The sequence below is a fragment of the Heterocephalus glaber genome, unplaced genomic scaffold (genome assembly GCF_053883595.1).
Source record: "Heterocephalus glaber isolate CG9 unplaced genomic scaffold, H.glaber_assembly_v1.0 deba00001429, whole genome shotgun sequence".
Lineage (NCBI taxonomy): Eukaryota > Metazoa > Chordata > Mammalia > Rodentia > Bathyergidae > Heterocephalus > Heterocephalus glaber.
In genome coordinates this window covers 30,450,265-30,477,659 of record NW_028258294.1, presented here as the reverse complement: position 1 = coordinate 30,477,659, position 27,395 = coordinate 30,450,265, and the positions used below count along the sequence as shown (strand labels likewise).

Here is a 27,395-nt window from a genome sequence, read left to right as displayed (position 1 = left end):
CTCTATGATTTTAAGTCTACTATTAAATACTGGGTTTTTCTGGTCTTTTTTCCCCCAACTTGATTAGGGTACAAGTGACAAAACTGGATATTTACAGAGTATTGTGATGTTTTGATATATGTATATACATTGTGAAATAATTAAATCAAGCTACTCTATCATCCAACATACTTATTGAGGGTGGGGGTAGGAACATTTAATAGCGAACTTCTTAGCAACTAGTATACAATGTAGTCAGCATGCTGTATTATAGCTCTCCAAAACTTATTCTTCCAGTAAACTGAAATTCTATGCCTCTAACTGGTATCTCTCCACTCCCTATCAATGCCTAAGCCCTTGGCAACCATCATTCTACTCTCTGCTTCTATGGAACTTGACTTTTTCAGTCTTTGTTAGTCAGCTTCCTATTATTGTGAGAAAATAATCAACTTACAAATAGGAGAAGTTTATTTTGGCTCATAGTCTCAAGTTTCAGCCCATGGCTGCTTGGCCCTGCTGCTTTGGGATAATGGTAGCACTGTACATCATAGCAGAGACAAATGGCAGAAGAAGCCTGTTCACCTCATAGCAGCAAGGAAGCAGAGAGAGAAAGGAAAAGAGACCAATATTCCAACATCACCTTCAAGGGCAGGCCTCAAACTTCCTTCTCCTAGGGTTTACCTCCTAAAGGTTCCACCACTTCCCAGAAGTGCTACAGGCTAAAGACCAAGTCTTTAATATACAGGCCTTTGGGGGATATTGCACATCCAAACTATAGCACTAAATATACATCCATTCCATTTTATTGCTGAATAGCCCTCCATTGTATAGGTATAAAACTATCCATTCACCTGCTGGTGGACAATGAGTTGTGTTTACAGTTTCAGGCTACTACAAATAAAGTTTGGGTCTATAAACATTCATGTGCCATTTGTGTAAAGGCAGCGTCACAAGGTAGGTGTAGGTTTAACTTGATATAACTCAACAGCTTTAGCTGGCTTCCACTGGTTATATAAAATTATCCCTCTACAACTAGCTCCTGACGTAGGATAGAAGAAATAAAGCAGGTAGAAAGGAAACAAAGAAAACTGTAACTTTTAAATTATACTATTACTAAAACTACAACCTTAGGACATAATCAAAGATACAATCAATGCCTTTTTCCCTTCCAGGAAACTTACTCCAAAAATATAAAATTCCTAAGGGCCTAAGGATACAATAAACCTGTAAATTGGGGCTTTTTACCTGTATAGTGAGCCTATGTTTTTCCTTTAATACTATAGATACCCAAATTCCACAGACTTCTACCCTCAAGGAAACAGCACTTGGTTAAGTGGGTAATAACTCCAAACTTCAAACACATGCATATAGTTTGCATTCTATCCTAGCCCACTAAACAGATAATCTGAGAGACAGTAAGAATATACATCACAGATCACCCATCTTGAATATTCTCCTAAAAACCTCTCACGCTATGAGTACCTACGCTCCCTTCTCTATGTGTAGCTTTTTTGCCTAATGAATCTTCCTATGCCTCTCACTGATGTGTCCTGTAATTCTTTTCGGTAACATGTCATCAAATCTGCAAGCTACCCCGCCCCCATGGGTATGTTTTTTATCCATCTAAATGTATAGGAACCTTAACTTTACAATTTGAGTAAGAAAGGAATTTTTGGTGGAAAGATAAAGACAAAAGATGACAAAATGTAGCAATGGATACCCATTGCTTCCCTTGAAGAGCTTATCTGTATATGTTCATGCATAAGTATTTTATTTGTAGCATTACAGAGGAAAATATGTACAAATTAAGGTCAGAGTTTTTTTTAAGGTATCTTTCAATGAATAATTTATTTAAATTTAAAGCTACATCTATAGATGTCATCACTTTGAAGTTCTCAATTGGAAGAATTTCAGCTACCCCAATAGTTTAAACATCACCAATCCCTCAACAATAAGGTTCAAATTTCATTCACCATGTATACTAATGTACATAAAATACAAACATCACCATCAGCCCCTTGGTCCACAAATCATTATAGAAGTGACAGATAAGGGCCAAGGATTTACCTCATTGTTTCTGCCACCTGCCTCACAAGCGCAAGGTCCCGAGTTCCATCCCTGATACCAAAAAAAAAAAGTGACAGATGGACACGAGGATCAATCAGTGACCAACCACATCACTTCTTTCCACATCCGTTGTGCCTGGCCACTGTGCATGCATTATTTAGTTCAGGCAGAGACAGCAAAGTGTAAGGTTGTGTTCATCCCTTGATTTTCAATGATAAATACAAGTGACATTTTACAAAACTGGACAGTCAAAACAGAACCGACCAGTACTTTACTGAAAGTGCAGTAAAGAAATAAAAAGTGATGTTGCTGAAACTGAAATTCAAACTGAACATTCTTAAAAGGCATTAGAGACGACCATGAGAATTTTGACACTGCCAGTATTGGAAAGACTCCAGATGTGCAAGTCAAGGCACAGGAAGGTGAACTCATGGACAAAACAAGGAAAGTAGTTGTGACAAAAAGGATGAAGATGTTTCAGAGGAAGTAACACTGGCACAAAACTCTCATTTATAAGAACTCTTGGGGGCTGGGGATTTAGCTCAGTGGCACCTCGCCTGCACTGCAAACACAAGGTCCTGAGTTCAATCCCCGGTACAACACACACATACAAAAAGAACTCTTGGAAATATTTCACAATGAAAAGAATGAAACATGTAACACATTTAGTATGTTATGGTTATACTAATAAATATAGCTTTACTATCTTTTCACTCCCAAATACATTAATAATAGTAAGTTTTGAATGCCTTTACAAAAATTTTAAAGGTTATAGAACTATCAAAATCTTTCCCATTAAGATTGTTTTGCACAGATTTTTTGGTTTGCATAGTCCTAGTGCTGCACCACCACGCAAAGCAAGAACTTCCACGGCTAAGGTACAGTATACTCAGTGGCAGAGCACTTGCTTCAGTGTCTGTCACAAAGCAAGTACTCAATAAATGTCAACTATGACATTAAAGACATTACATAACTTTTTGCAGACTTTTAATGTCCATAGTTGCTTTTCCTGTTTCACTGTTTCATTTTCTCTTGAAGTCATTCCAAATTGGGCTTTTGTCAATACCACTCCAACCCATACTGTCAATAGCTAAATCCAATGACAGCTGTATGTTTTACTTGATATACTTGACAGTGGCATTTAATTCAATTAATCACAAAAGACTGGTTTCCAAACACTGCATTCTCCCAGTTTCCTATCTTATAAAATGATCATTTTTCACTTCCTTTGTTAGAAACTCTTCTGTCCTCTAAAGGTCAGAGTGGCCCTGAGGCTGTTTTTTATCTTTTTTTCTACCTACAATCATTCCCTTGGTGAACACATCCAGTCTCATGATTTCAAATGCCATTTCTATTTCCATGGCTCCCCATTTTATATCTTCAGCCCTGACATTTTTTTTTTTGGTACCAGGGATCGAACTCAGGACCTTAAGCTTGCAAGGCAGGCAGCGGAACAACTGAGCTAAATCCCCAGCCCCTTGACCTCTCTTCTAAAATCCAAAACTGTATGGCCAACTATCTACTGTCTCTCTCCCTACATGTTGCAATAGTTTGAATCCTAAATATTCCCCTGCTAACGCCTTGGTCCCCAAGATGGTATTACTGGTAGGTGGTGGGTCAGTTCAGTAGGTGATGCTTTGTTAGAAGGTCTTTAGGACTTGGAGGTATATGAAGTGAGAATCAGAGGACCTCAGTCTCTTCTCTTTTTCTGCTTCCTGGCAATGAGGTCAGCAGTTTTGCTCCAGCATGCACTCCCACCATGATATGCAACCTTGGCACAGAGCCAAAGGCAAGGAACCACTTGATCACTGATTAAAACCTCTAAAACTGAGAACCAAAATATATTTTTTCTCTCTATGAGGTAACCTTACATGGTAAATAGGTAACTGAAACTTAACTATGCAGAAGCAAACTAATTTTCTCTCCCAGACCTCCATCCCCTCCTATATTTTTCTGTATTCCATAAAAAAGAGCATCATGTAATTAAAACCTTGAAGCTCTCAGTATCTCTATTTCTCCTTCTCCCTTACTCCCATCCCAACACTATCACACATATCCAAGCCCCACCAGCATATTCTATCTGCCTAAACTTCTATGTCTCATTTTAGAGACAGCAAAACAAGCCCACTGAAAAGTGCCCGAGGTCACAGAATTAATTAGTAGCAGAACAGATATTTGAACAAGGTAATTAAACTTTAGAGTTTTAAAATGGCAATTTTCCCAATTCTGGTCATCAAGATTTCTAAAAAAAAGTCTAATTTCAAGAATGCTTATGATAAGGGCAAAATAAACAACTTTTAGCAGTTTCTTCCAACTGGACCATGCAATAAGTAAATACACATTTAACATGAAACAGCTTTGTAAACCAAAGCACAGTCTGCAATGGTCTTCACTGTCCATTATTCTTCAGTTGTAACAATGCCTGTGTGGTTCTTTCCCAGATGCTCACACGGAAGGATAAGAAAAACAGCACTCCGGGCCAGGGATTTAGCTCAGTGGTTTTGCTGCAAGGAACTGAGTTTGATCCCCGGTACCAAAAAAAAGAAAAAACAGAAAAACAGCACTCCCAAATCACTTGTTCTTTAAAGATCTCTTGAGAAAGGAAGAGGAAAAAGGTAAATGGATACAAAACTACACCCAGATAGGACAAGTTAGTTCTAGTGTTCTATAGCATAGAAGAGTGACTACAGTATCTTTCAAAACAAGAAGAGAGGATCTGCATTATTTCCAAAACAAAGAAATGATCGAAGTTTGAGATGATGGATATGCTAACTACTCTGATTTGATTATCACACATTATATACATGCATCAAAATATCACATGGGGAGCCAGGGAGCTCAGTGGCGCTGCACCTGCCTCACAAGTGCAAGGTCCTGAGTTCAATCCCCAGTAGCAAAAAAAAAAAAAAAATCACATGATGCCCTATAAATATGTACAATTATGTATCAATTAAAAAGTAAATTTTAAAGCAATCTTTATTTAAAAATAGACTTTTTAAAAACCAAAACTCGCCAGGCGTGATGGTGTACACTTGTATCCCAGCACTCGGGAGGCTGAGATAGGAGGATCACCTGAAGTTCAGGGCCAATCTGGACTACACAGTAAGTTCAAGGGCAGCCTGGACTGCACATACAGCAAGACTTTGTCTCAAAAAACAAACAAACCTTCCCTCTCATTTTCCAAACAAAAAAGCCAGTTTGATAGGACCTATATGTCTGCAGTAAGATGACAAGTAAGTCTTTGTCTGCCATTAGGTGGAGCTATCATGACCGAGAATACTGACCCGTATTAAAAAGATCACAGTGGGCCGGGGATTTAGCTCAGTGGTTCCAATGCCTGCTTCACAAGCTCAAGGTCTTGACTTCAATCCCTGACACCCAAAAAAAAAAAAAAAAAAAAAAAAGATCACAGAGCTAGCTTACCCTTCCAGATAAAGACACAGCAAAAAGGCACTGTCTATAGACCAGAAAGTCAACCCTTCTGAGATAGCAAATCTGCCAGCACTTTGATCTTAGACTTCTCAGCCTCTAGAACTGTTTATCAGTCAAGCAGAATAAATTTTTGTTTTTTACAAGCCATTCAGTCTACAGCATTTTATTATAGCGTCTCAATGGATTAAAATACACTCCCTAAAACTAGGCCTGGTGGCTCACACCTGTGTTCCCAGCACTCAGGAGACTGAGGCAGGAGGATTGTCACGAGTTCGAAGCCAACCTGGACTACATAGTGAGTCAAGGCCAGCATGAATTACAGAGCAAGACCCTGTCTCAAGTAAGTAAATAAGTAAGTCTCTCTTGACAATTTAAAGTAAGATGAGGATACAGGTTATTCTGGGCATGTTTATACTTTCATTATTAATTTCTAATTTTACTGTTATGGCTCAAATCATTAGTTGATATACAGCTAATAAGATTAATTTTTGCAGCTAAGCATGAAGGTGCATACCTGTAATGCACTGTGAGCAGCTAAGGCAAGAGGATCACAAGTTCAACCCAGCCTGGGCAACTTAGCAAGATCCCGTCTCAAAACAAAAAATAACAGGCATGGGGATGTACATCAGTGCTACAGCCCTGGGTTCAACTACCAATACCACACACAAAAAAATCAATTTTTGGAAATGCTCCATAAACATTCTAAAAATCTACAGTCTCTAAATGAAGTTATATTAACTATATTTACATCCTCCTATGTGTCTTACACACTTAGGTCTATAAAACTACTACTGGTTTTCAACAAATGGTGCTGGAACAATGGACTATCCAAAAATGGGCATCTGAAATTAACTGACACTCCTCAGATGAAGAAGTAGAAACAGCAAATAAATGTATGAAAAAATGTTCAACATCACTGGTCATTCGAAAGATGCAAATTAAAACAATGCTTAGATTTCGTCTCACTCTTAAAAATAATAGCTGTTATCAAGAAATCAACCAATAACAAATGCTGACAAGGCTGTGGGGAAAAAGGAACCCTTCTCCACTGCCGGTGGAAGTGTAGACTGGTGCAACCACTGTGGAAATCAGTGTGAGGATTTTTTAAAAAACTAAAACTAAAGGTTCCACCTGACCCAGCTATTCCTCTTCTTGCTATCTTCCCAAAGGAATTACAAGCATCATACCACAGTGACATACGCACACCCATGTTTACAGCAGCACAATTTATAATAGCTAAACCTTGGAAACAGCTCAAATGTCCATCAACCAACAAATGGATAAAGAAGATGTGGGGTTTCTACAATGGAGTAGTGGATCTACCATAAAGGATGCACTTGAGAAATTTCTAGCTAAATGGATGTATCTTGAGACCATACTCTTAAGTGAAATAAACCAGACACACATGTTTAAATACACTGTTTCTCTGGTGTGAGAAACCAAAAGTGGAAATACGGACTAAAATATATAACAAATATTGGGAAATAAGAAGAAAATGTTCAAATGAGAAAGGGAACAAGGAGGGGGGAAGGGGGAAAGGAAAGAAGAAAGGGAGGGAGGAAGGGAGGTCCGGACAAGGAGAAAAAGTGAAAATAGAAGGAAAAAATGTAAGAAAAAAAGAAGAAAGTTGGGGGAGCCTGTGAGAGACCTGACACTTCACACTTGAGAATGCCTTGCATAGCAGAAAGCACGGAAACAGTGTCAGGGCATCAGAGTTTCCACATATCTTCATTAAATCATATTATAGGAAAATAAATAAATAAAAAGAAGACAATCTCAGACCTACAGAAAAAAATAATGATGTTTGGCAGTTATAGCAGTACTGTCTGTAGATACCTTTTGCCAGGTTAAGGAAATTCTACTTTATTCCTACGGATCATTTTTAAAATAATTTAATAATCATTTTTTAAATAAGTTTATTGGGACATTTTAGGTATACTGATCACATTCATCACAGGGAATTTGTACATGATATATCTTGATTCTCGTATTTTCTCATTCCCCTCCCCTCCCATCATGAAGGTAGGCTTCTGACAAATGATTTGTGTCTCTACTAGGATGATCATAGTTTTACTCACGTAGAATGTTAATATGCTAAATTATTTGATATTTTAGTATTTATTGATCTCAATCCTACCTTCACAGCACTCTAGTCACTGGTTCATCCAAGCCATGTTTTTTTTCGAGACAGGGTCTTGCTATATAGTTCAGGCTGGCCTTGAACTCACTATGTAGTTAAGGCAGGCCTCGAACTCATGGCGATTCTCCTGCCTCAGCCTCTCAAGTGCTGGGATTACAGGGGCGCACCACCAATCCCGGCCTAAGCCATCTCTAAATGCATGAAACGATGTTGATTTATTGGAGATTATTACATAGATTAATAAATCTCTGAAACTTGAAAAAAAAGAAGTTATTTTTTTAAAAAAATAATAAACATTGTAAAATCAACATAGAAACTAAAAAAGTAACATTTTTGTGTACCTGTATTCCTCTTCCATTCCACCTTACTCAGAATATTTCCTGAATATTGTAATCATTCCTGATATATCTGTAGTGCTCTTTACATTTATATTAGTATGGACACACATATAAATTCCTGAATAGGGGCCTGGGATTTAGCTCAGTGGTTCCACCGCCTGCCTTGCAAGCAGAAAGACCTGAGTTCGATCTCCAGTACTAAATTCCTGAATAAATTTAAGTTTAACTTTGAGAAATAATTACATTTTGACTGTCTTGAAGTTAATTATTTCACTCAAATTTACAAAACAATTTCTGCACATGACTGCAATTATTTTGACAACTATATAATATTCATTGAGAATATGCTTTGCTTATCCATTCCCTTGTCCATGTGCATTTAGACTGGTCTCAGGTTTTTGGTTTAGCAAATAATGCTATTAAGAACTTTCCGGACAAATCTCCTAATACATATTTGCCAGTTTCTCCTGCACCTGGAAATGGAAGTGCTTAGGAGATGAGTATGTAAATGCTTAACTATTAAGATAATGCCAAACTGGTTTCATAAAATGGCAGCACCAATGCATCTTCTTGCCAACCAATTATGAGTTAAAGTTATTGATCTACATGCTCTCCAATACTTGGTTCTGTCACATCTTTGATTTTTACCATTTGATAGATATAAAGTAAGTGGTTATCATAACTGCAGCCTGCTGTTATATGTTGTTCACAATATTTTCATCTCTGTTCTCTGCACCATCTTGAATCTTTTCATTTCTAATACTGGTTCTATGTGCTTTTTTTCTTGAACATTCCTGTCAAAAGTTCATCAGTTTTATTATTCCTTTTAGCTTACTACTTTTTGCTCATAATTTTATTATTCTTTTTACCTTTATTATTCCCAATGTAAGAATTTATAGCAGTAATTTTCACTCAAAGTACTATTTAACTGTAACTTAAAAATTCTTATTTGTTGTGTTTTCATGGCACCTCAAGTATTTTCTAACTCCTAAAGTTTTCTGTGACCTGAGTTATTTGGAACTATGTTAAATCTTTCACATTACTCTTCAGATATTGATTTATAATTAATTTCACTGATCTCAGGTAACATTCTCTAAATAATTCCAACTTTATCATATTTAATTATTGGAGACAGTGTTCTATACACATGATCATTAAGACAGGTTATTAGAGGGAAATGTGTGGTCCTTAATATATTCATCATAAAGAAAAGTTGAAAAATAAGCACAAATGAGACACAGACAAGAAAGTACAGTAATCTCCCCCATCATTCACAGGAGTTACATTCCAAGATCCTCAATGTATGCCTGAAACCACACAGTACCAAACTCTACATGATTTTGTATCTTCCTATACATATATACCAATAATAAAGTTTCACTTATAAATTAAGGACAATAGGAGATTAACACTGATAATAAAATATAGCAATTAGAGCAGGGGATTTAGTTCAAAGGCACCGTGCCTGCCTCGCAAGTGCAAGGTCCTGAGTTCAATTCCCGGTACAAAGAGAGAGAGAGATGGGCCAGGGATTTAGCTCAGTGGTTTCCACCGCCTGCTGCACAAGCGCAAGGACCTGAGTTCAATCCCCGGTACCAAAAAAAAAAAAAACAAAAAGAGAGAGAATAAAATATAGCAATTATAACAGTATACTATAATAAAACTTATGTAAATGTGGATTTACTCCTAAAAATCCTATTGTACTGTATTCATTCTTCCTTCTTGTTGAATGTGAGTAACTGAAACTGTGGACAAGGGAGGACTACTGTATACACAGAGACAAAAAGGAAGGAAATAGTAAAGGGTAGAAGACAATAAAACAGTTATTTTTAAAAAGTATTACCAGAAACTCCTTCTTTAAAAAGACTATTATAGACAAACTCAGGAAAGAATAGTTTAACAAAATAATAAAATGCAAGTAAATAAAACATGTATAATAAAGAGACTAATTATAGTTATAATAAACACTTTAAAAGTAAAATTCTATAAAAAACTATACATTTTTGAAAACCTACAATAAAGAGATTGGAAACAATATATTAACCAGAAAATTTGAATAGGCCAATAACCATAAAAGAGACTGAAATAGTAAACTAAAAAATGTATTTTAGGAACAGAATTAATAGATGGCATTAAAGTTTTAGTTTTTGGTTTTTGTTGTTTTTGGTACCGAGAATTGAACTCAGGATCTTGTGCTTGCGAAGCAGGTGGCAGCACCACTGAGCTAAATCCCCAGCCCTAGACGGTATTAAAGGAAAGATCTATTAAACTGAAATAGATCATTTCTATTTCATAGAAATTTACCCAAAATTAGGATCAGGGATTTAGCTCAGTGGTGCCACTGCTTGCCTTGAAAGCGCAAGGTCCTGAGTTTGATCCTTGGTTCCAAAATTTTTTTTAAAAAAAATTAACTGAAATTTACCCAAAATTAGAAAAATTGTGAAAATTTCCCAAATCTTCTTCCAAATTAGCAAAATCTTAAATACAATCAGATTAAGAGAGTATAGAGGGGCTGGGGATGTAGCTCAGTGGTGCTCTGCCTGCCTGCCAAGCACAAGGTCCTGAGTTCAATCCCTGATACCAGAAAAAAAAAAGAAAATTATATGACAAGTTCACTACCAAACTTAGACAGTAACTCCCTAGTAAAATATTGGTTAACAGAATCTAACTGCGTATTTCAAAAATAACCCTAGTAATAATTATTAGTTATTCTAAAAATGTAAAATAACAGTGCCAGAAAAATCTGATGTATTTTGCCACAGGAATGGATTATAGAAGAAAACATATATATGATTATCTCAATACACAAAGAAAGGCATTTGATAAAGCTCAACATTCAATTACTGCTTTAAAAAAATCCCAGGCACAGAACAGAACTTCATTGACTTAAGTGCTATTTATTAATACTGTAAACACAATTAAAGAAGAAACTTTTGATGTATTTAAGGCCAATAGTGATTAAAATGTTATCATAGCTACTGTCCAACATAGTACTGTATATGATATTCTAGCTCATGTGACAAGATAAAGAAAGAGGTAAAAACAATTGGTAGGGAAGAGATAATGTGTTCGTTACCTAAAGGTAACCTGATTATCTATACAGAAAACCCAGGATAATCATCATTCAAATAAATGAAGTTACAAGAAATTAAGACATAGTAACAAATAAATGGACAAAGAAAATAAGAGTATATATACACATAATGGATCCAAAAAGAGGAATGAGATTATGCCATTTGCAAGAAAATGGGTAGAACTGGCAGACATCATGCTAAGCAAAATAAACCATACAGAGAAAGACAAGTATCATGTTTTCCCTCATCAATAAAAAAAAAAACAAAAACAAACCTCTCTCAAAGTAGGAGAGACTATTAGGGAAGAGAAAAGCAACTGAGAGTAAGGAACAAGTAGAAGACAGGAGGGTAGAAGGGCAAGTGACCATAAAGCACAATGTTTGCAAGTATAGAAATGTCACAATGAAATCCACTAATTTGTACAACTTTTTGTTTGTGATTTTTTTGAGTCAGGGTCTTGGTATGTAGTCCAGGCTGGCCCTGAACTCATTATGTAGCTCGGAGTGGCCTTGAACTCATGGCAATCCTCCTGCCTCAGCTTCCCCAAGTTCTGGAATTACAGACGTGCATGACCGCCCCCAGGTGTACAATAAATGTTAATAATTATAAGTTCTAAAGTATTCTAAAAGACCAATATGAAAAAAGGCCAAAAAAATTAAGACAGAATATCAATAAAGAAAAACAACAGCATAGGATCAAAGACCAACGGAATATACAAAAAAGCCCAGAAACATACTCATCTGTATATGAAAAGCATGGTGTATATAGCGTGCTACCAAGTAGGCAAAGGATAAATCATTTATCCATACTGATAAGAAAATGAGTGTCTTTAGTTGCACTCTCATGGTTGCCTTGAGCCCTGAATACATTCAAAACATTTATTTTTACAATCATTTTGATTTAAGAGTCAGAATGGCTTGGTGCCAGAGACAGTGAATAAGATGAATGAGGACGCACCCTAATGTTTTTACAAGTCTGCCTTTCCATTAGATGGCAGTTAGCAGCAATATTCACCAGAGTTTTTATCACACTTTGTAAAGACATTCATGAAAGAAAACTTCCAGAATTGCTTTGGAAAGTAGCAAGAACAACAGAATACGTGTGTTCAAAGCAACGAGAAATATGTTGCAGATTAATGGTAATGTGTCTTTTATTGCAATAAACTTTTTAAACTTTAAATATTCACCATACATTCTGCTCACCACATGTGTATTTCCCCACAACCGGTGAGATAGTAGCAACTTTGCTCTTAATTCACTTTAGAAAAGACTAGGACTTAGTTGTGCTACTTTTCAATTTGGAAATAGTTTTTGACAGTTTTTAATTATGAACATAAAAAGTCAACTTATTGCACAGATTTTAAGAAGAGAGTAAGGCAGAATGATGTAACAAGATATTTCAGATCCTCTAGGATGATAAAGTTAAGAAATTGAAGGAAAAATGAATGACTTGAACAAAGAGTACAACCAAGATGAATGAAAGGATAAAATAAGTTTCTAATTCAACAATCCTGTTGTTCAATATGAACTGTGTATGGAATCATGAAATGGAATTTAAAATAGAAAAGTTGTTCCACAAAAACAAAATAGGGCTTGGTTCCAATCCAGCCAAAACAGGTTTATTTATTAACCTAGATTATCCAAGCAGTACATTTAATTCAGAATTCAGAAGCTTCTTATTTTCTCCATCGCAGGTGGTTAAATTCAGAGATATAGGAGAATGGATGCTCCTAAAGATACTTATTAAATTTCCTTTTTTCTATAAACAAAAATAGCAATTTTTTTATTCCACTTTGATGCTAACATAAAAGAAAGCATCTCCCTAAACTGTCTGCTTCCTGCTATTTCAAATTGGGAAAGTAAAGAAAGTTAACTTTCTCATGGACACAAGCAGTAGTCTGAAGAGTTCAACAACTCCAAGTCATTCCCATTACACACTGGCCATAAGACAGGATCATTCTAAGGGCCCCGGATGTAGCTCAGTGGTACCTCGCCTGCCTGGCAAGTGCAAGCTCCTAAGTTCAATTCCCAGTACCAGGGGAAAAAAAGGACAGGTACATTCTGAAAACAGGTCATGGCAAATGAGGTATGCTTTATGTATCTGTGTGGTAAAATATACATAACATAAAATTTATCATTCTTGTCATTAAGTGTGCAGTTCAGTGGCATTAATACATTCATACTGTTGTGCAACCCAAATCATTTTTCTTATCCTGAATCCCTAAGAACTCTGCAGGCTTTCATTTGCACAAGAACATTATTTTTGTTCCACATTCCTCAACCTTTTCTAGGGCATATTCTCTGGGAGATATAACACAGGTGCAAAGCCAAATTGATCAAATCATCCTGAAAAGTCAGTCTCAGGGCATATGCATTCAGCCTAACATATCAGTTGTGAAAGCAACTACTGGAACTCCTTGCTTTCTAGTGGAATGAAGACTTAGAACTCCTTACAAGGATTTTGAAGCTACCATATTCCTTTACTCAGTAGAAAATGCTCAACTAGCGCAGACCTCTTCATATATATTACCACAGCTATTTATGGTTTTATGAGCCATATAAAATTAAAGGCTTTGTTCAAATACCCATAATGCAATTAATTTTCACAACAGATATTCTGTATACACCAACAGGTACATATTATAACTGCTTTTGCCATCATCAACAGATAAAGAATAGAAGAATACTTTTGCCCACATCAATGACATGAGATATAATAGCTTCTACCCTCATCAATCTGCTACATGTGGCTTATCCTAGTAACAAGCAATTTTCCACTGTCCTTGCTGCTTATTAATTTTTCAAAATGTTAGGGCATTTGAGTAAATGGGACATGGGACATGGACTACCCACAAGGCACTCAATGTGACAAAACTGCACTTCAACATTATAACTAGCTCTGCCAAAGAAGAATTTCCCTATGAATTTTTCAGCTATTTTTTTTTTAAACAAGGAAACATATCGTTTTTGAGAAGAACAGGCATCTCGGGTGTCATCCTTAACTCAATGGTTAAATTACTAGAAAACGAGGGTTTCTCCTTACATTCAGTACAATGGCTGAAGTACTGAGAAAATACAGACTGCAGATCATCATCACAGTACTAGCTTATTTGCCTCATGAGTTAAATGTGGAGGGAATACACCTGGATGATCATAACACAGCTTGCAGGACGATTATTGTACAGAGAGAACCATCACCAATGAGATGCTCCCATTAGAACACCAGAATGGCAAGTCTTCTAAGTAAAGACACTGAGGATTTTTCAAGCTGCAGCTATATTTAAATCAATTTGCACTGCATATCATCTCATAAAAATTACTTCATAGTTTCAAGAATCCCCTGTGAAATCCTATTAGCACTACAAATCCAAATTTCTAATTTTGAAGCAGATTAGTAAATAATGAACTAATCACTGAGCCATCCTGTCTTTTATACATACCTGCACTAGACTAGATTTGCTCATCTAACAGGCTGCCAGTCTTCATTTGGGACAACAGAATTTTGCTACATGATGTAGATAAAGATCCAAGGATTAAATCAGAAAAGTAGCCATTCATGGAACAAAGATTTAAAATTAACACCAAGAGTTAAAATTTTTTAAATGTAATGGCATAACTAAAAGTGGTAAACTGATGAATCAATCCCACATTTTTGTAGAGAAATCATGGGACAATAATAGCAGTATATGGTTCCTAGGAAACTTTTGCTTAAACCTAGTGTTTTCGTATCTACTCTTGTATTAGAATTTGTAACATTCCTGAGGGCTAAAGTAACAGTAAACACTGTCTTGCCAAATTTTAGCTGGAAACACTAAGCCAAATGAAGGTCATAATGTTAGTGAAGGTTTTAATACTCCTTAGCGTGATGTAGTCAGTCACAGGCATTAAGTGAGCACAAGTTTAAACAATGCCCTAACCATCAGTTAGTTGTAACTACACTACCCTTTTCCACAGATGCTGCACTAAGACAAATCCTCAGTCAATACAAGTTAGCTGTCACTAACGGCCTCTCTGTGTACCTAGTACTGTGCTCAGAAATGTAAGTGGAGCATTCAATTTAATTCTTTGAATTAGGAACCAGTATTAAACTCATTTTACAGATATAAAAACTAAGAGTCAGAGAAGTAAACCTGTCAAAGTACCTTGGTACATCAGGGGCTTGAATCTGAATCTGGGGACTGATTCAAAAGTACTGTTCTTAATTACTACCAAACTTCACCTTCCAAACCACTGATGTTGGTACATGCTGTTCCAGAAAGAACTAATTCTAGTCAAAAAAAACAGAAGACTTAAATTTTCATCTACTTATGCTTATTAGATATGAACCTGAGTCTTTATTTGCTCATTTGAAAAGTCACACTAAAACCTTTCTCCACTCAGAGTTGTTGCATAGCTATCACAACTTAATACACGTTAAAAGTGCTTCTCAAATGAAAATACTGTAAGATTATTCTCCAGAACACATTAGGACCACATTACTATGTTCCTATAAGGACTGTGATTGAATAGGGATATAACTTGAGATTACCACGTAAGTCTTCAAGTCCAGTAGTTCTCAGGGAGAAGTCACATGATGGTCTTTCTAAGTTCTGGTTTCTTATCTTAAAGAAGTACTTGTCAGAATGAGATCTGTTCTACAGATGATTCTGTTGACCTCTAAGGCACCCACCTTAGTACTACAGACTACATAAACTTAAAGAGTTAATATATTCAAACTGAAATCTCTTCTTGACTATTTACTGACCATCAGACATAGAACAGCAAACCATTGATATTCTGTAAGCCTTGCAGAGTGACTGCCTTGTACACATTATCTAGTCAATAAACTTTAGTTACTACTTACAGAATGCCAGTCTGATGAATGGCTGACTTGAATTTCTTGAAAGCTGTGAAGAGTAGCCTAGTCCAGAGCTGTGAGTTTGGTAACAATGAGTCCAAATCTGCTTCTTTGAACCTAGATTATTATTCTATTCTTGACTTGTAAAGCAAAACAGAATAAATTCACTTCCTATTTAACACAAGAAACTTAATCCACGTGCATTACAAGAATTTAAACATTAACCATAATGCAAGAAAAAGCCTTTTCCCAACGATTAAACTACTAAAGAATAGATGGTACAAAAAGGTTTGCATTTCAATAGAGCTAGTTTTATTTATTCATTTATTATTAAACAAAAGAAATGGTCTAAAAGCAAATGCAAGTATGTACCAAGGGATGGGCATGACCTGGTACTTACAAAGGAGCTTCAGTGTCATAATGGAAACAGTATATAGTGTTGTGTGCTTGAATAATCTGGAGATGCAAGTTAACTAAAAGGAAGAGCTCTGCCAAGCAATCAACATGAAAAAGGAAAAAAACAAAACAAAAAAACCCACTAGAAGTTGCTTCCAGAGAACTATGTTGTGGCAGCATTAGAACTGGCATCAACTCACAGTCTTCTCATTTTCCCCATTTTCTATAATTTTCCTCTTTTTTTCATCTGTTTTTTTCTTGAAGATGTTATTTCGGTAAAACTGAAGTTCTTTGATGCTTTCACTAATGTCATCAAGTGCCCTATAAGCAAACATACCACACTGAATACAATGTCCAAAAATAAAGGAGATGGAATCATTCTATAAACTTTTTAAGTAACTTAAGAAAAACAAGTTACTATCAATACCACTTCTGGGCATCACCAAGAAATGTAACATTTCAGTAAAAGAGAGGCAAGTATTTTTTTAAAAAGCTTTTGATGATTAACAAAAATTATAAAATATAGATTAAAATTCCCCAAACGTTTTAATAAGATGGTAATGTGTGTTCTAGTACAGGGAAAGAATTCCAGGGTCAAGTAAGTTTAGGAAAAATTAAACATTTCTAAAGTTTTCTGCAAAGCATTTAATAAACTAATGTGCATTATAAATTCCTAATAAGCTACAGTGTAGTTTTTCTAAAACTTAATCAACTATATCTGTGAAATACTTAACAGCACATGAAATATATTTTGAGAAACTGCAATACTTAACATCTCCGAACAAAATACACTAACATCCATGAATGTAACTCAGGACTAACTCGCATTAATAAACATCAATTATCAGATCAGACAGTACTTAACCATAAAAGAGTGTCTACCTCCTCGGTCTTGATGATTGTGCTATGATCTGTGGCAGCCTGCTTCTAGCTAACAGCCTTTCTTTTCCTCCAATGTGCTGTTTCTCATCTGTTGTAATCAGAGAAATCAGCTAACCAAGAGTACTGGAACAGTATCCAGGCAAATAAGCTCTGAATGATGGACCAACATCCTCTAATATCAAATCAACAGCATAAACTTTAGTGTAAGAGTTTTATAGCAATTATTTCTGTGGCTAAGGTAACATCTGCTTTCTTTTAAGGTCCTGGATATATTATAGAGAGCTTAAGTGGTCAAAAATACAGCCTCTAGCTAAGGTACACAATTTCTTGTCTTAATACTAAAGTTTAAAACAGATCTGAAAACCCAAAGTACTTTTATAAACCATGGTGCAGCAAAACTCAACCAATCCTGACATGAGACTATAGTGATCTGTTATGCCATTTGGTGTGAACATCCATGTCTCACTACAGAAATAGCAGTGTTAAATTTTAATTGATAAATATCAATTTTACAACAAAGGGCTTCTTCAAAAACTTTTAAGGGGCATTACATAATGATAAACAATGCAAGTATACTACTACCTTTCTAAAATCTGAAAAACTTTGAAACCTAAGACATACCAAACCCCAAGGTATTCTAAAACTGAACTATCATGCTATACTCTAGCCATACCCAATAAAAATACACAAGAAGCTAGGTAGTCAGGATGCAACGGCAAGAGGACTGCAAGTTCAAGGCTTGCCTGGCAATTCAGCAAGATCCTGTCTCAAAGAATAAAAAAGAGGGTTGGGGATGTAAAAGTTCAGCGGTGTAGCATTCGCCTAGCAACCACAAGGCTCTCAATTCAATCCCCAGTTCTGGACAAAAAAAAAAAAAATTCAGACTCTATTAGTTTAGGGACTGGTCTTTCTGTCTCAAATTGTGCATTTCTCAGTAGTAAGTGAACTAAGACTATCTTTAGATACCAACTGCAAAATCTCCCATCAGGCTTTATGTTTCCAAAAAACTCCAAAGGAAGTGCAGGACACTTGATCCACAAGATCTGTAACTTCACTGTGTTCTTATGCCTAAGGCTAAAGAAACAACTTGAAAAACTAAAATGACAAAGCAGGACATCTGTAATACACAACCGTACACAAAATGTTCTAATTTCAAGCGGCTACAAGTGCATAACCTCTGCAAAAAGAAAATTAGTGCTGCTCCTCCCTAGAAAGATTATACATTGTGTCATCACATATAAACCAAGTTATGTGAAAGTTTTGAAAATTATAATAAAGACTACACAACGCTCTTCAGAATGGAATATCCTGATCAGAATTTCTGATAATCTTAATAAAAGAAAATTATCTTTCTGCCTCTTGATCTTTATCTTTCCCCTAAAGAAGTGGATAAGAGATTTAATTTGGGAATTGCGTGTCCAAAAAGCACCTAGGAGGACCCGTTCTTACCTGTGAGAGGCAGCCTTCTTTGGTGCAAATTCATATTCCTCTGGATACCAGCGTCTACACATAGTAGAAATGGAACTCTCAAAGGAAAGTGTCTCAAATAATAATTAAGCTCCTTCAAGTAATTCATTAACACCGAAAAAGGCATTTGGGTTCTGACTCTCAAGTTGCCTCTGCCTGCCATTCCATCTTCCACCTTTTCCTCTCTTCAATGTATTCCTTTTCTTTCAGCAAACTCATCGATGTACAGGATTTCTAAATCTCTAGCTCCCGCTCAACCCTCATGAGTTTCTGTTCTAAATACCCAAATGCCTGCTGGACATCTACACCTAAACACTCACCAGACACTTTTAACTCAACACATATAAAACCACACTAATCCTTCTCAATAGCTCCCTTCTCTATCCACCAAATCTACTCTTCCTCTTATTTTCCCTTTTCTTTGAACAGTTCCAACTCTACCTAAGCTATCCAAACTCCAAATGCCAGAATCACTTTATACCTCTTTTCCTCATTTGAGTATGTGGTGTCATGCCAACTGACCCTCTCCAATATTTTATTTCCATTCCCCTCATAACCACCCACTTCCCTAGTTCATTCTTCTCCCTCCAATGTGATCCAGTCTTAGTCCCCTATCCCTTTTCTTGCCACTTTATAATCTGAATGATCTAATTATATCACCCATTCTTCTAAACTGTCTCAAAGAAATCCTGTTCCTTACTAAATAATAGCTAACCTCATCGGTGCTGTGTGCAACCCCTTCGTAATTTAGCCTTGCCTCCTACCTTTGCCAATCTACTTTTCACTTCAGCATTATCAAACCATCTGTAATTTCTTGCACACATTTTGCCTTGGTTTCCTGTTCCTTCACATTCTCATACTTCTGCCCACTTTCAGGAATGCAGTCTCCTTACTTCAATGACTGGAAAACTTTCCTCCTTCTTTAAACTGAAAAGCTATTTCCTCTGTACAGCTTTCTGACTTCCCATCCCTCTGCTCCAGCAGTGAGGTATTCCTTCCCTAGCTCCCTCATATTCCATATGCACATTCTCATTACAGAAGTCAGCACAGTGTATTTTTAGAGTGTGTTTTTTATACCTCTGTCAACCCACCAGACTCTCAGCTACTTAAGAGCTTTTCCTATATACGTTCCCAGCAGATAAGCCAATGCTTGGCACAAAATAAGTGCTCCACACGTTTTCTGAATTAATGAAGTTTATATAGAAGATTTTTGTTGTTTCCCCAAGTTTCACTAGTGAGGAAAAATTTAGATCTTGTATAAGAATGAAGAAGATACACGCCCAATTAGCACCCTCAGTTCTACAGCTCTATTCAATTATTTTCCACAAATTTTCAATTAAAACATGCTAAATAGGCAAGTTAATGGATCCTAAATAGAACCCTTACCTGCACAGTTCTTTAACAGTGCTCACATCAATTATTCTATAATGAAGATGTTTCATGAACTGGGGCATGTATTTGTCAAGAAACTTCTTATCTGCATGAACTGAATTTCCTAGAAAGACACGAAGCATACTGCATCTCTATACTTCTAGTAGTATACAACAGGATATAAAAAGTCATAAATTGTATTTGAAATAAGAATTAATTTAATTCAATTTCTACAAGCATCTCTAAATTTCTAAATCAGGTTTGAGTGCGTCTGACTAGTTTCCAAATGCAGATTTCCCAGTTTCTAGTTATTCTAGCTCATAATAAATTTGTAAATGGCTCTCAGGGACTAAAAGATAATTCCGTCATTCTACATGTTTAAAATAATGCACACATCTATTTGTTATTTTTCAACATCATGCCAGATGTACAAACTTTCTCCCAGTGTCAAGAAATTCACACCACTAACACTTAAAATTTAACTGAATCATAAGCAGATAAAACTTTATTTGCAATCCAAATTTTTAAACAAATCATATCCATATTCATATTTCCATACAGTAATCAAAAACACTAAATTTTAAGTAAGAACTTTTGAATAGACATCAGCCACACTGGCTGGGGCAAACATTTATACATTATATGTTCTCATATGTAATGCCAAACTTTTCTTTATGAATATTTAAGGAAAGCGTTACTACATTAATTTACATATACAAATACAAATATGCCTCCACAGAACATTACTTTCCCTCTCACAATGTAACCCTCTAAAAATCCTGACAGAACTAGCCTTGTCTCTTTAAAGTAAATGTCACAGGAGAAAAAAAAAAAAAGGAGGGATAGGGGCACAATTTTAGATTAACAGACTAATGAGACATAATAACCAAATGAAATGCATGACCTCTGACTGAATACTGGTTCAAAAACAATTAAACATTTTGGGGAACTTCGAATATGAGCTAGATATCACATATCATTAAATGATTTTAATCATTTTCAATGCAATAATGATACCATTGCATAAGAAAATATCCTTATGCTTTAGGGATACTTCAAGTTTTTAGAATGAAGTGTCATGATGACTGAAATTTATTTTCAAACGTTCAAAAAAAGTAAGTAAAATAAAAATGGCACAAGGATAATAATTACTAAACCCAACTTTTCCATGCATTTAAAGTTTTTCCACAATAAAGATGGGGGTAAATTTTTACTGAGTCCATGCTTCCCAGATTCCATGTCAGGTGTCAGGCATTTTCCCAATCAGGCTGTAAATTATACAAGTAAACTTGAACACAAAAATAAGATGTATAACCCAAACTGGGGTAAGTGGAAGACATGGATGATCTTAGCTGGTCTTTCTGGAACTGCAGTCTCCTGAACCACTACAATGGAAGACTATCTACAAGATATACATAGGATTGGATTTTACCTGCAAGTGGACAGAGCCCCGGAGGAGTCTGCTGTCGTACAAAGGACAGAAATTCATACTCTGCCTGCTGCAATGTAATTGTACTCTCCTTCACTGCCTTGGTAAGACCAGACTGCAAGAGAGAATGCCCAGCCCCCACCAGAAACACATGAAGTCAGTTTTTAAAGGTATCCAGAAATGAAATTTCACTTCTAAAATGGGCAAATACAACCACTGATGGAACAGTTTTAGAGCTCAAGTTCCAACAGAAACTGCCATCTTTACACCAACTTTTTTCTTAAAGAATCCAAGTCAAGAAAGTTATATTCCTCATTGTTAATGGCATTTTCACACAGTTAAAGATGGGTACGCAAAGTCCAAATATATAATCTCTGGGAAGAATCAACTATTAACAGAAGAGAAGTATTCCCCCTTCTCTAAGAGTTGATGTCTAACCTTATCCAAAAGACTGACTTGAGTTATACTTGACAATCCACAATGCGTTCGCGACAGACTGAATGTAGGAGAGAAAAAAAGAGGACATTCAGGAGAAGATGATCTCGAGAGGTCCCAAAGATGCAAAGAACAAGCAAGCAGTTTCCCAGGCTTGCCAAGCAATCTTCCTCTAACCCTTTTTCAATACCATCCAACAATGGTATAGGATTCAGATGTGGGTGCAACAAGCTTGTTACTGATCCCCAAAGCAGCAATCTTGTTATTTGGTAATGTTACCTTCCCATGATGCTCCTTACACCAATCTGACATGCTGTCCAGCAACTCATCTGGCTGTTTTATAATCAGGTTAGGACCCTGTGGGTGAGAAAAGCCATTAGTCATAAAACCAAAAGGAATAATCTTGCTCTCGGAAGTAAAGCTTATAAGCTGCTTCAAGGACTAAATATAACTATCCAAAAAAATAAAAAATAAGGACACCTTGTGAACTCTCAAAGTGGTCCTCCTCATTCATTCCAGCATTGTTTATAATGGCAAAAAAGAACACACACACACACTTGAAAACCAAAATGCCTATTAATAGAAGACATAAATATCTACCAAGATTCAGCAAACTATAGCCCCAGGCTTTTTTTTTTTAATGGTCAGAAAGCTAAGAATGATTTTTACATTTGTTAATTTGTTTTATTGGTTCCTGTCTGTGTGTGTATGGATGTTTATGTTGCTCAGGATTGCCCCTAGGGTCTCACAGGTGTTAGGCAAGCACTCTACAACTGAGCCTGAGTTTTACATTTTTACATTATGAAGAACTGCAAAAAAAAAAGTGAGCAAAGCCTAAAATATTTACTATCTGGCCTTTTCGAGAAAAATCTGCCAACCCGATTATGAGTTCATTTTGAAAAGTATCGGTATTGCCAAGTGAAAAAAGCAAGTTATAGAACAGTATTAACATACACATGATTTTATTTACACTTGTTTTTCAAACTATATACATTTATATATGCATACAAAATATCAAGAAAATACACATACTTTGGGAAATAAAATAGGGCTTGAGAAGGACAAAATACCAATAAATTACTGTTCATATACTTTAGATAAAGTTACTCTGTTTAACTTGAGAGTCATTTTGTATTGTAAAAGCAAAAAAATTTTAAAGAAGTTCTGAAAAAAAAAGGACCTCAAATTCTCAGCTCTATTTAACAGAACATTTAACTACGAGTCTTTTAGACAGTCCAGCAGTAACAGACCCTGACTAGCACATTAAAGCAAGTGTGTCCTTCTGGAAGATGGTGATAACAATTAAAAAACCGTCCTGCTCTTCCCTAATCAGGATGTTAACAGGATAAAAGAAATTATACATATCAAAGTTCTTTGAAAGCTTTGCAAGAAAGTTATTCTATATATCCAAAGTATAATTATTACCAAGGTGATAAAAATAGTTTGCAATCATTGAAAGAAATGGCTAGAATCAGTCTAAAATATGACTTAAGTCCTACAACTAAACAGGAGCTTTAGCCAAACAATAAAACTGATGTTGGCAATCTCCATAGAGAAAAAAAAAGATTGCTCTCATATTTAAAAAACAACAAAAAACTTGTTAAAAAAAAAAACCTAACAATGTTGGCAGAGAGCAAACTACATACTACATAAATCTTCTAACCTATTCTGTAAGATCTGGTAGTTTGACAAATTAAGTTATTCACAAAAAAATTTTCAGATATGCTTATGCTTCTACTACATGAAACATTTTCCTCAAACCAACATATGAGAATAAAACCTATATTCCATACAACTGACAGCTCTGAAGCTTTTTTTTTTTTTTAATAACCACATCTTCATCTGACTTAGCCTATTTAAAAACACTGCACTAATCTGCAACTATGTGAATACATACCCAAATCTCCAGGGCACATATCAACCTGCTGGTCCATTAAACTGTCAATATTTCACATTATCAACAGTCTAAGGAAAAACATTTCTTTGGCCAAGGGTAAGTAGGGCTGGTAAAATAATGACACTTCTCTTCACTATTTGTTTCCAGTAAATTCCAAGTCACAAAAAAAGCAACAAGCAACCATACCAAAAACTCAGGGCCTTATTTTTATAAAGTTTAAAAGAAAAGTTGTTATGAGAAATACAGTCTCATGATTCTAAAGCCGTGTCAGGAAGTCTAGTCCTCCACAAATGCAGTAATTCATCTATAAATGCCTTCTCACCTCTTTTGCCTACTTAATAAAAAAACAAGTCATAACTATAGATTTATGATATCTATCCATTGCCAGTAACCCATCAATCCTAGCCTCTGGGAACTTATTTGAACAGGACTCTACTGCACAAACATTCCTACTTTGCTCCTACACGTATTTTTTAATGACTCCAAATACTGCTGACAATATAAAACAGAGTCATTCACAGTCAGGGATTTCATCTCCTACCAATGAGATGGTATCAGGCACTTATTAAATGTTTCACGAGTGGCCCAAGTGAAACAGGTTTGTTTGTTTTGCTTAATGCTTCAGTTAAAAGTAGGATGTAAAAACTTTTTTACATGCATTTCAACAAGAGAGAACATTTCTGGAAATGCATCAACAGAAATTCTGACATCTTAATAAAGAAGAAACACATGTCCTCGGTGAAAAGACAGCTCTCCTTAAGCACAGGTTCTGCATTCACAGATTTAACAAGCCTTGGACTGAAAATATTTGGGAAAAAAACCACATTTGCACAGATTTTTTTTGTTATTGGTCGCTAAGCAACATAGCATAACAACTTACATAAAATTCACATTATCAGGTATCATAAATAATCTAAAGATGATTTAAAGTGTATGAGAGGGGCCGAGGATTTAGCTCAGTGGTTCCACCACCTGCCTCACAAGAATAAGGTCCCAAGTTCAATCCCCGGTACCAAAAGAAAAAAATCAAGTTATATAAAGTGTATGAGAGGATATACATAGGTTATATGTAAACACTGTATCGTTTTCATATAAGGGCTTGAGCATCTGCAGATTTGGTTCCCCTTGGCGGAGTCCTGGAACCAATCTCCTATGGATATAGGTTGACTGTATATGAAATCAAGTTAAAATCAAAGTTATGACATAAAGATATAAACTTTGGCATGAGTCATCAAACCTGATGGGACAATTATTACTACTACTGGTTAGGAGCACTTTACTGGGACTGCCTGGGTTAAACTAAAATGGCTTCCCTAAAAACTAGCTCGGTGGCCAAGGGCAAAGGACTCAATATCATTGTGCCCCAAATGTCTTTATCTATAAAATAAACAGTAATGGTACCCACCTTATAGCTGTTGTGAGGACTGAGTGAATATACATAGAACACAACTGTGCCAGGCACACAGTAAACTCTTAAGTGTCTATTTTTGCCACGGTTAACTGAAAAATTAACCAGGCTGTGAGATGGGTTACTTTGATTCTACAACCAATTCTATCATGACCTCAATTATTACTTTGGACCTTAATCTATATGGACCTCAATTATTTTTTAAATGAGACTAAAAAAAATGAGTTTTAGACTTCTAATGCCCTCCAAACAGTAGGATTATATTATATGACATCACCTACTTCAGCCAAAATGTTAAGATCAGAGTCAGTTATCAGACAGGCCATCTCAATAATCTGGTCCTTCTCAATGTCCAATCCTGTCATCTGCAATAAAAAAATAAATATATAAAACACACAAATCCACTTTCTGGCCTCTTGTACACAGGCTTATTCAACAAGAATTCTCAGAAGCATATTCAGTTTATATTCCGAAACCAGAACAGAAACGTTAATGTTCCATGGACAAGTACTCAAGATACAAACATGAATCTTCATTTACTCAACAAACATTTACCAACGACTTGCACTAACACTAATCCTAGTCTGGGACAACAAAGTAAGTAAAATTGAGAACACTCAATTACAGAAGAGGTAGATAACATCACTATACTTAACAGTTTACAAATTTCTTCCATTAAACATCACTTGATCTTCATCACAATCTAATGCAGAAAGTAACTAAGATCTTCATCTCACAGAAGAGAAAAAATGAGACCAGAGGGAAGGAAAAGGTCTTGGCATGAGTGTGTTAAAGCTGAAGGGATCAGAATTGGGTTCCGGTTCTAAACTCAAACTCCCACTAGCAGCGAGCCACTGAAAAGAGTTGAATCTTCTCTTAAGGCCTAACTTTCCTCGGTTAAGGAGGCTGAGTCATCTCCGGAGTTCAGTCTAGCTTGAAGTAGGGTCCTTTAAGATTTTGTGGGGGAAGGGAGAAGAACGTCTAACCCCACCCCTACCCCCACCCACGACCCACAGCCTGAGACACCCGAGCTTAAAAAAAAGTCTACATCTGGGCGGAAGAAGGAGGGACGAGAGAGAGAGAGATATGGGTAACTTCTCCCTTCTGAGAAGAAGCCCCAGCATCCACTACGGACCCCAACACCGGGGACTCCGGTCTCCGTACCAGCCCAGCGCCGCCCACAGCCACTCCGCACTCATCTGCCCAGCCTGAGACCCTGAAACCCGCCGCTCTCCCGGGACAGGCTCGGCCACTCGGTCCCACGCGCGAAACCTCACTTGGCTCCCCTCACCCCGCGCTTGAGCTCACCCACTCACCTCCAGGTCCACCCAGACCATCCGCTGAGCCATGCTCTCCCCTGCCGCCATGACTGCGCCACCTTCGCGAACACCTCGCGCCCACACTTGCCCGCCACTCCCACCCACACCCCGCAACAGCCTGGAACCCAGAGAGCCGCCTGGCATCACCCAGCAGGAGCCGCCACAGCCCTAGGCTCCCCCGCGGGCGCGCGCGCAGGCGCAATACTCGCTAAACGTCGCAAACCCTTGGTGGGCCACAGAGCGAAAACCACAGCTCCCAGCATTCCGCTCGCCGAAACGCCCTCAGCAGCCCGGCCAGGCTGCCGAAAGGGCTGGCGGGGCTGCGAGTCCAGCGGTGGCGCTACTGAGTTCCCACCCCCGCCACGTGTTTTCGGATGTGAGCCGACGCGCTTGTTTTTCGCAGCTGAGTTTGCTTCTTAGCGTTATTTCCTTAGTTTTGATTAGTTGTAAACCGCCCAGTTGAAAAAGAACTTTACATCGACTTTCGAAAAAGATTATGACTTTTAAAAATATATCTTTGCTTTTTTCCTGTTCTTTTTAAAAACTTACTGATTCTCCCACATAATATTTTTCTCATTTACTTGAACTGAAGATCAACGTATTATTTTAGGCCACAAGGCCAATTTCACTATCCTCGTTAATAAATCTTTAAATGGGATCTGGTCTGAGAAATCATTTAGCACGTATCAAATGTTCTATAAAAGTTGCTTTTCCTTCATTGTAGAGGTTTTACCCCCTATTTGTTGGGGAGGGACTGGAGCTGTTTCAGGGCAGCTGTTAGGCCTCAGTGGTAGACTTCCTACTTCATCCACACTTAAGTTCTCAATCTTAATCGTGTCCTACTACAACAAATCTATGCAGGAGACTAAATTGAAATAAACTAAACAGCTCTGCCTTCTCTGTCATCTGCTTAGGTTTTGACCGA

General features: G+C 36.7%; 1 protein-coding gene across 2 annotated transcripts; it reads right to left on the bottom strand.

The window, feature by feature from the left end:
• Positions 1 to 54: 54 nt before the first annotated feature.
• Positions 55 to 26,690, bottom strand: Rexo2 (RNA exonuclease 2). Of its 2 annotated transcripts, XR_015451666.1 has the most exons (8): positions 26,468 to 26,690; positions 25,433 to 25,516; positions 22,126 to 22,203; positions 21,415 to 21,526; positions 19,998 to 20,106; positions 18,594 to 18,647; positions 15,873 to 16,583; positions 55 to 14,534 (listed from the first exon to the last, which is right to left on the bottom strand). XR_015451666.1 is itself a non-coding variant. In XM_004856624.4 (7 exons), exons 1-7 carry the CDS (start codon positions 26,612 to 26,614, stop codon positions 16,454 to 16,456), a joined length of 714 nt encoding a protein of 237 aa, XP_004856681.2. In that variant the 5' UTR covers positions 26,615 to 26,690; the 3' UTR covers positions 55 to 16,453. The 2 variants fall into 2 exon arrangements, 1 of the variants encoding a protein (XP_004856681.2); XM_004856624.4 differs by having other exon boundaries at positions 55 to 16,583.
• Between the last annotated feature and the right edge of the window lie 705 nt (positions 26,691 to 27,395).